The 13,898-nt window shown below is 34.0% G+C and overlaps 2 protein-coding genes across 2 annotated transcripts; one reads left to right on the forward strand and one right to left on the reverse strand.

The window, feature by feature from the left end:
* The first annotated feature begins 483 nt into the window (after positions 1-483).
* On the forward strand, positions 484-3,426 carry LOC110791305 (pentatricopeptide repeat-containing protein At3g02330, mitochondrial). Its single transcript, XM_021996060.2, has one exon. It carries the CDS (start codon positions 622-624, stop codon positions 3,253-3,255), a length of 2,634 nt encoding a protein of 877 aa, XP_021851752.2. The 5' UTR covers positions 484-621; the 3' UTR covers positions 3,256-3,426.
* A 5,808-nt stretch (positions 3,427-9,234) lies between these two features.
* Positions 9,235-10,881, reverse strand: LOC110805814 (uncharacterized). Its single transcript, XM_022011426.2, has one exon. The coding sequence runs from the start codon at positions 10,879-10,881 to the stop codon at positions 9,235-9,237; it is 1,647 nt and encodes a 548-aa protein (XP_021867118.1).
* Between the last annotated feature and the right edge of the window lie 3,017 nt (positions 10,882-13,898).

Here is a 13,898-nt window from a genome sequence, read left to right on the forward strand (position 1 = left end):
ACTCCAATTTGAAAATGGACCTATTTTAACTTTCAATTAAACGTATAAGTTATAAAAAAACTACTCTCTCCGTCCCAGATTAGTTGTTACACTTACCTTTGCACAAAGTTTTAGGTGATAAGTGGTTGTTTGGTTATCAATTATTATTTTATTGAAAAAGTAGATGTGATAGGAGTTAGTAGAGTATTTTTTTAATTGAATGAGAGAGGGTGTGTGGGGAAAAAAAAAAAAAATTAGTGGTAAGAGAGAGACAATATAATAATTGTGGGGTCATTCCTAATTTAGAAGTGTGATAACTAATCTGGGACGGACGAAAAAAGAAAGTGTAACAACTAATATGGGACAGAGCGAGTATTTGTATACGATGATATGATAAGACAAATATATACGAAAATTGACAAACCCGTGTATCACACGGACATCAATACTAGTTTAATATAAATGGAACAAATTTTGACCCTGATAGCTATTGCTTATTAGCAGCGTTAAAGAGCCTAGTGGAAGGATAACAAAAAGGTTAGGACTTCAGAAACATGTTTAAAGCCTTAACGCAACAAAAGGAGAACTCAACTGCCAAAATAACGACCATCAAACTGGAAAGACAATGACTTTCAACTCCTTATGGCGCCAATTATCCCCAAATTATGCATCAGAAAATCCATTGTTGTTTTCTCGTTATCTCCTATGCGATTATCGTTTATCAATGGATTTTCCACAGTTGAACTGAAACAATCAGCAGCAGCAGCAACAACAACAACCAAGAAGAGAACTTTTTCGCACATTTTCCAAGAATGTACTCATCAAAGAGCTCTAAATCCGGGAAAACAAGCACATTGTCAGATGGTAATTTCTGGGTTCGAACCCACAATCTTTGTTACCAATTGTTTGATTCAAATGTATTTAAAATGTTGGCGGTTAGAGTATGCACGGAAGGTGTTCGACAAAATGCATCAACGAGATACAGTTTCTTGGAACTCCATGATTTTTGGTTATTCCGGGGCAGGTAAGATGGAAGTTGCGCAGGTTTTATTTGATTTGATGCCGGAGAGAGATGTAGTGTCGTGGAATACCTTGATTTCGAGTTATTTGCAGAGTGGGAATCATCAGAAATGTGTAAACATATTCTTGCAGATTGTTAAAGAAGGCGTGTGCTTTGATCACACTACATTAGCTGTGGTGCTAAAATGTTGTTCATTTTTGGAGGACTATATACTTGGTATACTAATGCACGGGCTTGCAGTGAAAGCGGGATTTGATAGAGATATGGTGACAGGAAGTGCTTTGGTTGACATGTATGCAAAATGCAAGTATCTGGACGAGTCATTGAGGTTCTTTTATGAAATGCCTGAAAAGAATTGGGTTTGTTGGAGTGCTGTTATTGCTGGTTTTGTTCAGAATCATCAGTTTATTGATGGTTTGGAATTGTTTAAGGAGATGCAGAGACAAGGAGAGGGTGTTAGCCAATCTACATATGCAAGTATCTTTAGGTCATGTGCAGGGTTATCCGCACTTGGATTAGGGCGTCAACTACATGCTCATGCTTTAAAGACCAACTATGGTACTGACATTATTGTCGCAACCTCTACTTTGGATATGTATGCGAAAAGTCAGAGTTTAGTAGATTCTAGGAAGGTATTTAACTCTATGCCGAAGCATAGTGTGCAGTCTTATAACGCTATGTTGGTTGGTTATGTGCAAAATAATCAAGGTCCCGAAGCATTAAAGTTGTTTCGACATCTGATTATATCTGGCATAGGCTTCGATGAAGTTACTCTGTCAGGTGCTTTTAGTGCCTGCGCTGTGGCCAAACAACTATTAGCAGGCTGTCAACTACATGGTTTAGTTATGAAGAGCAACTTACGGTCTAATGTTTGTGTAACAAATGCAATTTTGGATATGTATGGAAAATGTGGAGATGTTGTTGGAGCAGAAGGTGTATTTAATGAGATGATTAGGAGGGATGCTGTATCTTGGAATGCTATAATTGCAGCTTATGAGCAGAATAGACTGGAAGATGAAACTCTACGCCTGTTTGCTGCAATGCTGGCTTGTGGGATGGAGCCCGATGAGTTCACTTACGGAAGTGTTTTGAAAGCTTCTTCAGGAAAACAGACTTCAAAATGTGGTATGGAAATCCATAGCAGAGTTATCAAATCTGGATTGGGCCTCGACCCTTTTGTGGGAAGTACTTTAGTGGATATGTACTGCAAGTATGGGATGATTGATGAGGCTATGAAGCTTCATAATAGACTGGAGAAACAAAACATTGTTTCTTGGAATGCAATTATCTCAGGTTGTTTACAGCAAAATCAGAATGATGAAGCCCTGAGAATTTTCTCATTGATGTTGGGAATGGGCATTGAACCCGATAATTTTACCTATGCAACAGTTCTAGACACCTGTGCTAACCTGGCCACTGTAGGACTCGGGAAGCAAATTCATGGTCAAATTATCAAGCATAAATTGCAAGGAGATGTTTACATTGTGAGCACTCTCGTTGATATGTATTCAAAATGTGGTAATATGCAAGACTCTCAGCTTATGTTTGAAAGAGCTGTAGAACGAGATTTCGTGACATGGAATGCAATGATATGTGGCTATGCTTATCATGGTTTTGGGGAAGAATCTCTTAAAGTCTTTGAAGATATGAAGAGAGAGAAAATAAAGCCAAACCATGCAACTTTTATCGCAGTTCTCCGAGCTTGCGGTCATATGGGGCTTGTTGAAAAAGGTTGGGATCACTTTTGCTCAATGCACAGCTATGGTCTTGATCCTCAACTGGAGCATTATTCATGCATGGTGGATATGACAGGGAAGTCAGGGCAGGTTGGAAAGGCTTTAGAGCTTATTGAAGCTATGCCATTTGAGGCAGATGATGTTATTTGGAGAACCTTACTTAGTGTTTGCAAGATGTTTGGAAATGTGGAAATTGCAGAAAAGGCTGCGAATTCCATCTTCCAATTGGATCCTGAGGATTCCTCTGTATATATTCTCCTCACAAATATATATGCTAATGCAGGGATGTGGGATGAGGTTTCTAGAATGAGGAAGGAAATGAAGGGAAATAAGGTGAAAAAAGAGCCAGGTTGCAGTTGGATAGAGGTGACAGGAGATGTGCACACATTCTTGGCTAATGAAAAGGCTCATCCAAGTCATGAAGCGATATTAGAAGAACTTAATTTGCTTTACAGTGTGATGAGAGAGATTGAACATTTACCTGAGGGTGAATTTTCTCAGGGTGTTGAAATAGGCTGAAATTGCATAGTGATTAGTGAGTGGCACAAAGAGCCACAGTGGTGTTTGCAGAGATGAGGAAATCCCATGCTGATAGTTATCCTTACTTGACTGGATTATATGTTTTGGAAAAGAAATATGAAACTGAATTTTCATATGGATAATACAACAACATAGACTGATAGTCTGTGACTATTGTTTGCAAAAGGCGAGAGTATATGAGATTGGTATCGCTGTTTAATTAGTGTTGCAGTTGTTCTCTAATATCGGGGGCTGGGGAGAGAGAGAGTTAAGAAGTATCCAGTTGGCTTGAATTAGGATATTGAAATCTGAAACAATGCTCATTTACAAAGGCTGTCACCTGCATTTCAGAGCAGAACCTAAAAGAAGAAAAGAAAGTCATACAGTTAATAATTATTTGCTGATTTATCGGCTATGATTCGTAGTTTGGCTATTTACCCCTTTACTTTTTTTGGGATGAATCTGAAACATTTGCATGGAATTTCAGCTAAATATGATGTCACAAAACCTCATTTTCTGTAGATCAGTATGAGAAAAGAGCTTATGCAGCTGGTTTACTGATGGTACTCGTTATTATCTCTCTGTTGTAATTTTCAGCTTGTTCTTCTCTAGAATTTTAAATCGGAAATGAGAAAGTGATTAAAAGCAATTGGTTTGGAAAACGGTTTATCCCCGGAGGAGTTTTGGTACCATTGGGTTCTATCAAATATTCTGGAAAAAGCTGAAGCTGTTGCACTTGACCATAGGTAAAGAGGACTTGGGAATGGATCAGTTAGCAACTTGGCATGTTATCGGTAATTTCTTTTACAGTTTTGTTCACTTTTTCAGATATTTAATTTCTGTTCGTTAGGCATATCAATCCATGTTCTTCATCGTGTTAACTATACAGAGTTTTATTAGGCGACATTACACCTTGCTTTTAAACTGTAGTATAACTTATGTTTCTACCATACTATGGTTATGGACATTTGTTTTTGTTTTTTTTTTTTTTTTCTCGTTTGGTGAATGAAAAAATGTCAGTTGTACTTGTAGATATATAAAGTCTTTAGTGTATGAAATTTTGAACCTTGACGTGTAAAATACTTGTTTATATACCTGATACTCATACATGGAATACGAGAATTTCATGATCTATTCTACTTTCAAATTCTGGGAAAGGCCAAAATGGATCTTCGTAGATTCTAGGGGCTCAAACCATTCAAGCTCCCCAACTGGAATATACTCTCTCCGTCCCGGAATATTCGACCCGGTTTGACCGGCACAGAGTTTAAGGGACTTGAATTGACTTATTTATTTTAATAGGTAGTAGTTGATAGTGGGGTATTATTATAATGGCCTTGTTTGGCAAATGGCTTTTTACTGGCTTTTTGGTTGGCTTTTGGCTGTTGGCTTTTTAATCTGGTCAAACAGCCAAAAAATATGTTTGGTAACTGGCTTTTTAGCTTGCTGAAAAGCCAGTTTTTCCGCCAAAAATGAAAAGCTAGTAACACTAGCTTTTTGGAGTTGGCTTTTGGCTTTTCACTATCTAAATTACTTTTTTGTCCTTGTTTTTTACTAATTAACTAATAACTAATAATTAATAATTAATAATTAATAATTAATAATTATTAATAATTATTAATAATTAATAATAATTAATAATTAATAATTAATAATAATTAATAATTAATAATTAATAATTAATAATTAATAATTAATAATTAATAATTAATAATTAATAATTAATAATTAATAATTAATAATTAATAATTAATAATTAATAATTAATAATTAATACTCCCTCCGTTTCTTTTTGTTGTATCCGTTTCCTTTTTAGTCGTTTCATAATGTTGTATCCACTTAGAATCTTTCCATTTTTGGACATACTTTTTTTCCTAAAATACCCTTATATTTCAATCTAATAACCAAAAAACCTAAAGAATCTACCCATATTCCCACCTAATTTTCCCCACCCATAATATTTTATTCATTTAACCCACCCACCTCCCTTATTAAATTAATAAAACCCTAACGTCACTCTCACCTCTCTCTCCTTATAACCCGTCCCTCTCACCCTCTCTCTCCTCATTCTCTTCGGATCCCTCTCTCCTCCTGTCTCCCTCTCTCTCCTCAAGAAATCTCTCTGTTTCTCTAAAAACCCTAACCTTCTCCGCCCCTGTTCTTCGTTTTTTTTGGTGAGATCTCTCAGATCTTTGGGGTTTTCGCTCAAAATTGTTCTCAAACTTTAACCGGAACGACATTCCGGTGAGATCCCCTCTAGTTTTGTCCCCTTTGTCGTCCCAAATCCCGGTTGGTAATCGATTCTCTGGTGAAATTTTTTTGGGGATAAAATCGGAGTTTTATTAGGGTTTTATTAATTTCTTAATGGGATCCTCTTCCTCCAAATATCTTCCGACTTATTCGGTTGGTACTTCTGGGCAACGAATTCCTGACTCAAACTGTGATTGGGGCTCGAAATGCATTTGTCCCAACAACGAGCACTCGTATTCTGGCGAGTATCTGAATAATTTGAGGTTGGCCCAGAAGGAGAACACGAGTACCCGAAATTATCTCAAAGCTTGGTTTGAGAAAATGGAAGTGGAGCCTGGTGAAGAGGTGGAGTTTAAATACGACGATCGAGTCCCCACACCAGCAGATCTGAGATTCTTTGGAGGAGACGAATCTGATGAGGTATATTTCCTTATTTTTGGGTTTTTTTCCTGATTTTTCGAGTTAATTAGGGTTTACTCTGTTTTTGGGATTTTTTGTGTTTCTTGGAGAAAATCTGTGATTTTTGGTTGAAACGTAGGTTTTCTAATAAAATTAGGGTTACTCTGCATGTTCTGATTTTTTGAGATTTTTTGTGAATTTTAATGATTTTTTTTCATTTGTTGATGATTTTTGTGAATTGTTTTAGATTTAACATTGGTTCATTTTTTGTGATCATGCATGTCCCATAAATGTTTGATTTTTGTGTTAAATGATGAAGTTTTCGAATTGCATGTCAGAGATTCGTTGATAATTTTTGTTAAATGATGAAGTTTTCTAATTGCATGTAAGAGATCCCTTGATTTATTTTGTTAAATGATAAATTTTCGAATTGCATGTCAGAGATCCCTTGATTTTTTTGGTTAAATGATGAAGTTCATGAATTGCATGTTAGAGATCCCTTGATTTTTCTCGATTTTTATGAGTTTATTTAAATTGCATGTTGAATACCATGAATGTTGGTCTGTTTTGGTTGATTTGGATGTTCAATTCCATGATTACTTTGATGATGTTGTTCTTTGATCTTGTTAAGTTGATGTGAAATATATTAAACATATTTTATGTCCCCTCTTTATTGCAAGGAACCCAATCACTCTGATTCATTCGACCTATACTATGTGGGTGAGTGTGAGAACACAACTGCTGGTCCAGAGGTTTCTGATGGGCAATGTTCGGTTACGTCCCCAAACGTGAAGGAAGATGAAATAAAAAAAAAGCCACCTAAGGGTGTTGATGATGCTTAGAGATAAGTGTGTCTTCTATAAACCCTCTTTTAATTATATTTGGATTGCTGGTTAGCTGTGGAGACATAAGGTGGAGTAGCCAACAACTGTGATCTGTTGTTGGCAAGGGGTGTTGTTGTTTTGTTGATGATGTGATAGGGTTTGGAGTGTATTCATGTCCTCTATTATTGCCTTGTTGCTTGAAACATGTTGCCTTGTTGATTGATGAATGTTGCCTTGTTGATTGATGAATGTTGCCTTGTTGATTGATGAATGTTGCCTTGTGTGCTTGCTGATTTAATAATGTTGCCTGTTGAAACTGTCATATGTTTGCTGGTTGATTAGTGTTGCCTTGAGAGGGGTGAAAGCATATGGGATGGGTTTATGAATAAAATTTTAACATGTGATTGGAAAAAAACAGTTTCATTAAAGTCCCCTCTTATTGTTTGTCTTTCCTGAATGCTTGGTCTGTGATGTTAGGGTTTGAATGAGGTCTATGATGAGTCTTTCAGTGCTGAGAAACTATCCATGTTTCATAAACCACAGTGCGCCATTAGCATCCAGCCGTAGGCTGTATGAGGCTTTTGTGTGCTAATGGTTTGTGAACATGGTGTGGTTCAATGAAGCTTGGGGACATCTGAGACCAAATTTAACATGATGATGAGTCTTTCATATGCAGAGTCTTTCATATGCTGATGTGTTTTTTCAAGTTACATCGATGATGAGTCTTTCATATGCTGAGAAACAATTCAAGTTACCTACACTCACTCGTGCTGCCATTAGTATCAGTGATGATGCTTCTCAGGCGCTAAGTGTGTGTAGGTTGAATTTGTTTCAATGATGCTTGGGGACATCTGAGATGAATTCTGATGTCATGCATGTTTTACTTTTGTTAGTTAGGTGGTCCTTCAAAGGGGATTGACTTATTTTTAAATATCCAATGCGATAGTTCACAATTTGTCAATTCCCTTTGGAAGGACCACCATGACACTTAAACAACATGTTTGATTGTGGTGTTAATGATAATCAATGATGTTAAAGGTTGATATCCTGAGATTTATGTTTCAATACTTGTCCTTTAACTCCTTTTGTCGAATGGAGTGATTGTCATTTCACATGATCAGTAGTGAATATCAATCATTCCGTTCGGCAAAAGGATGTTAAAGTTGGGAAAATATTGATACAATAGATCAATGATGCTATTCAACAACTCTGAGATTGGAACCCTAATGTTTGCTAATGTCCCATGTGTGAGTTTGGTCATTGTTAAAATTTGGAAACATACTACATATATGCTGTAAATCAACCTATCTGAGATTGTTGTGCCTTGTCCATTGCTGCCTTGTTATTTGTTTTGAGTCATCTATGATGAGTCTTCATTTGCTGACACTCAAACCCTATATTCCATTAACACTCATGCGCCATTAGCATGAATAATGCTTCTCAGGAGCTAAGTGTTGGTGGATGGGGTTTGTGTGAGGGATGCTTGGGGACATTCTGAGATGGTTGTGTGTACTTGCTTCTATGTACTTGATGCCTTCTTCTTCATGCTTTGTTCAATGATGAATTGGTTTAAGCATATCGAATTTTACTTTTGTTGACGCATCGGTATCTAGGTGGTAAGATTTTCCATCTGAAAATGATGTGATATTCATTCTTTCCATTTAGATGCCGATGTGTTTAGAGAAGTGATTTTGCATATGACTTTCTAAGTATGTTGTAAGTAAATACCTTGCCTTTGCTGCCTTGCTCATGGCCTTGTTTTTTTGAGTTGTTCAATGATGAAATGATTTAGTAACTCGAATATTACATCTTTTGACGCATCGGTTTCAAAATGGGAATAAATTCCATCTGAAAATGATGTGATATTCATTCTTTCCATTTTGAAGCTGATGTGTTTAGAGTTGTGATTTTGCATGTCCTGAGTTTCCTACACTTTTAGTATCCTCTGTCAAATGGAGTGACTTTTCTTTCCCATTTCTGTTTGTGTTAGTCATTCACTCCATTTGGGAGGAGGATATTAAAGTTTAGGATTCAATGATGATGAACACATACAAACTGAGAACAACATGTCCCCATGCTTTGCCTTGGCTTGAAAATGAATTCATGTGTTGCCTTGAAAACATAAAGTTGTCCCCTTAATGGTTTAAGGAATGGCTGACTCATTAAATTGGTGCATTGTTGCCTTATGATTTTGACTTATCCTGAAATCATATGTTAATATGCAATGTACATGTTCCCTTATGATTTTGAATAATCCTGAAATCATATGTTAATATGCAATGTACATGAATAACTACAAATATGTGAGTATGATGAACAAAAACTAAAGATTAACAACAACAAATTGATTCATTCATTCTTCCAGTTGATATGTTGCTTCCAAAATGTTTTAAATACATGTGATGCTTTCATTCAAGCTTACAAAAGTGACATTTTGTTTGCTCTTGTAATTTTTAAAACATGTTCCCAAAACACAAAAAGTAATCTCTCGTTCTTGCTCTATACTTCACTGATTTGCTCTCCATTCATCAACAAGTTGTTTGCATTCATTCACAGCCCACCTTGGGGCCTTAACTTGTTCTGGCAGATTCCCCTCATCTTCTAAAATCTTTTTCTTGTTGTGTGGGAGTTGGTAGTCATTGTCCCCCTTGTGTTTCAAAATTTCATTTCCAACATATTGAAGTGACATCCACACATTAGATAGAGTCTTTGCATGCAGTTCATTATATGCCTCAGTCACAGCACCACTTAAATCTTCAACTGTTTTAGGCATCTTTTTGTGCATTAGTGATTGAATTGACCTAAAGAACCCCAAGTCTAATATGTTACAATCTGGACTGTTTGCTGGCTGCTGAGTCAATATCAATGTGAAGCCATCTTGCTTGTAATGTTGCTGCCATTCTTGATCATTTTGCAAAATGTGTGCCTTTGCATTGTCTTGAATGATGTATATCACCCTTTCCCCCTCATGTGGTGGCCATTTCTCTTTAATTGCTGGGATTAGGTAGTTGATTAGCATGGCCCTAGTTGCAATCTGATTAACTGACTTGATTGGTTTAGTCTCAATTGTCCCCTTGACTCTATTTTTGGATGTTCTCTTTGCTGCCACTGCATCTGTGAATGGAAATATACCAAGTTTCCCATCCCACTCACACTGCCCATCTTGTCCCCACCTTGGCCTTGCTACTGCTGCCATAAACATGAACTTTGGAATCTTAGTTCTTGATTTTCCCTTCCTGTGTGGAAATGGTTCATTGTTTGCTAAATAAACTCTTTGACTTTTTTGTGTAAGATAGAACCATTTCTCATCGATGTGAATGAAATCATACATGCTGTAATATGTGGGATCATTTGGTATTGAGTAGTCCATTAAGAGACCAAGTACCCACTTCATCCTTGCCATCTTGCATTCTTCTGAAATGCCTGGATTCAATGGACTTGAATGTGGTTTTATCTGTTTTCTTTTCACCATTCTCCAAACTGTTGTGGGACTCAAATTGAGCATCCTTGCTAGATCAATAATGGTTGTTCTATCCCCCATGGCTATGGAGGCTATAGACTCATATGTTACTTGAATTCTCTTTCTCCCACAGTTGTGATATTTGCTATCATAGAAATACGAATCCATGGCTGCCTTATGTGCCAATGCTCTCTGCCATATTAGTCTAATTGTCTTCCTTGTGTAACCAAACTTTATAACAGCCTGCCTATTTGTCCCATGAATGAGTTCATCTGAATGCTTTTCTTTTCTTAAGAGAAGGAACAACAAGATTTCCAACCTTAATTCGTTGTTAATCCTTGGGGTTCTAGGCTTATGATGATTTTGCTCTGTTTCTGTTTGATGAATTGGAGATGGTGGGAACTCTTGTTGTGTTGGCATGTTCAAATCAAACAAAAATGGAACTGAGTGGTTATCTGATATACCTGATGTATGCTGTGGTCCCACTTCACATTCTTGTGCATATTCTTGTCCCACTTCATTCAGATCTGGCAATTGTTGATTTTGCTCAAAGTCCCCTATTTGATGAGCATTTACTTCACTTACAGCATTTTGGGTTGCTTCATCATCATCATAATCTGAATCAGAGTTCGTCCCGTCTCCTTCATCATCGGAAAAACCGAGGAACTCGTCCTCCTCTTGATCTGAAGCCATTAATGTCCCCTTGCTGATTAATTGTAGTGCATTTATTGCCTTTGGTTTTTTGTTGTTGTAACTGATATTAAAACAGTTGGAATTTATGAGGGTTTTTGGGTAGAAATTGTCCCCTATTTATAAAGGGTGGTAAATGTATAAAGTTTGGAGGGAAAAAGTTTGGAGGGAAAACTTTTTGGTAAATTTCTGTTTTTGGAGGGAAGTGTAAAAAGGGAAGTGGACTTTCCCAATTTGGGAAGTTTTCCCTCCGTTTTTTTCTGTTGCTGTAATCTCATTGGATGAAATAAATCCACCTCATGTACTTTGGTCCCCACTTCAATCAGATTTTTTCTGATTTTTGATTAATTAAATGAAAATATCCCCTTTCCCATAATTCTTTAATATTTTCTCTCTCCTTACTTTAATCTTTAAAAAAGAATCTCTTACACATTCTTACACACAATCATTTCTCTTACACCCAATCATTACACTTATACCCATACAAACCAAGATTCTATTTTTCTTAAAAACCCCCCAAGATTCCAAATGGATACAACATTTAGAAATGGAGGGAGTAATTAATAATTAATAATTAATAATTAATAATTAATAATTAATAATTAATAATTAATAATTAATAATTAATAATTAATAATTAATAATTAATAATTAATAATTAATAATTAATAATTAATAATTAATAATTAATAATTAATAATTAATAATTATAATTAATAATTAATAATTAATAATAATTAATAATTAATAATTAATAATTAATAATTAATAATTAATAATTAATAATTAATAATTAATAATTAATAATTAATAATTAATAATTAATAATTAATAATTAATTAATAATTAATAATTAATAATTAATAATTAATAATTAATAATTAATAATTAATAATTAATAATTAATAATTAATAATTAATAATTAATAATTAATAATTAATAATTAATAATAATAATTAATAATTAATAATTAATAATTAATAATTAATAATTAATAATTAATAATTAATAATTAATAATTAATAATTAATAATTAATAATTAATAATTAATAATTAATAATTAATAATTAATAATTAATAATTAATAATTAATAATTAATAATTAATAATTAATAATTAATAATTAATAATTAATAATTAATAATTAATAATTAATAATTAATAATTAATAATTAATAATTAATAATTAATAATTAATAATTAATAATTAATAATTAATAATTAATAATTAATAATTAATAATTAATAATTAATATTAACTAAAAGTGAATAATTAATTAATAATTAATCATTTATTATTAATGATTAATTAATAATTAATAATTAATAATTATTATTAATTTAATTATTATTAATTTAATTATTATTAATTATTAATCATTAATCATGGATTATTTATTATTATTTATTAATTATTACTCCGTAATTATTAATTAAAATAATATTTTATTAATAATATTGCATAAAGTAATTTATGTTTAATTTATATTTTATTTATTTGTAATTACGTTTTACTCCGTACACAATACACAGTATGTATTGAAAAATGAATAAAAGACATTAAATGTCCTTAAATGTCATTTTACATAGCTACAGCCAACAGCCAACAACTGATTTTACCAAACATATTTGTAACCAATCCATAGTCAAACAGCCAACAAAAGCAGCCAACTTGAACAGCCAATCAAACCAGCCAAGTAAAACAGCCGACAGCCAACAGCCAACAGCCAATTGCCAAACAGGGCCAATGTAGTTAGTGGGAAATGTGTAAAGGGGTGGGGTTGGGGGAGAGTAGGGGTTGAATTTTTAATTATTTTTTGTATGGAGTAAGGGGTAGGTGGGTTAATAGGGGTGGAGTGAGAAATAATATAATATTGTTAGAATATTTCCATTTTTAGAAACAGGTCAAGTATTAAGGGACGACCCGATAAGAAAAACAGGTCAAGTATTCCGGGACGGAGGGAGTAATGCATGTATAGCCGTAGGAAAGCTGGTTGCTAGGAATGCATCTGTACAAGATAGTTACAGAGTAGCTGCTTGCGTCGCGCTTTAGCTTTGTAATTGTCGGCTTCTTTTTTCTTAGGAGAATAATACATTAAGAGTCCCTTCACTCGAGGGTGACTCATAAGTAATCACTGTCAAGTTAACTCCTAAGTAATCACGGTCGAGAATCGAAATTAAAGCCACACTATTACAAGTATCTATAACTACACTATTACAAATAAGATGATCAATATTTGTTATCCAGTCTGCTGCCCTATTAGCTTCTCCGAAAATGTGCTCGATGTCCCAAGAATCGAAATATTGAAGTAGACTTTTGATATCTTTGATGATGTTGTGGAGTTTTCCAAGGGGCTATCCTCTTCTCTTTGATCAAATTGATAGCGAGGACGTTGTCTCTTTAAAACCATGTACATCCTTGACCTTCGGTCAAATGGAAAATAATTTCTCTCTCATCCTTCTCCTTCTTCCACCTCATATTCCACTAACTTGACATACCACTTACTTAAATCTCTCATTTTAATTCTACAATCTTGACTCAAGGTCATTAATTTCTCTTACCTATTTTTTTTACTTTTACATATACTCCACTTTAAATTCACCTTCAAACACAATTATTAATTTTAACAAACGAATAATTATGAAATTAAATTAACATTACATATAAATAAAAAATGTAACGTATAATATTAAACATACATATATAGCACAATGAAGTAAAATTGATACATAACTGACTGTTAATTTTTTATTAAGTTCCCCTTGGTTGAAAACGTTGCCATATATGTTCAATCAAATCATTTTTCAATGATTTATGAACATCTCTATCCCGTAATTTTCTTCAGTACACTATACACACGTGGATGGTTATCATGCAAAATGAAAAACAAAAAAAAAATTAAAAAAATTATTTACATGCTTTGATTGCTGGCGGGTTCACAAGCCTAGCAAATTGATATATTTGTTGCATGCTGTAATACCCCGAATTTTTAAAACTCGATTAATTATGCTTAATTA

The sequence above is a fragment of the Spinacia oleracea genome, chromosome 1, assembly GCF_020520425.1.
Source record: "Spinacia oleracea cultivar Varoflay chromosome 1, BTI_SOV_V1, whole genome shotgun sequence".
NCBI lineage: Eukaryota > Viridiplantae > Streptophyta > Magnoliopsida > Caryophyllales > Amaranthaceae > Spinacia > Spinacia oleracea.

What these genes read in the sequence shown, in the direction of transcription:
- LOC110805814 (XM_022011426.2), bottom strand. Translation starts at nt 10,881, where the DNA reads ATGGCTTCAGATCAAGAGGAGGACGAGTTCCTCGGTTTTTCCGATGAT.
- LOC110791305 (XM_021996060.2), top strand. Translation starts at nt 622, where the DNA reads ATGGCGCCAATTATCCCCAAATTATGCATCAGAAAATCCATTGTTGTT.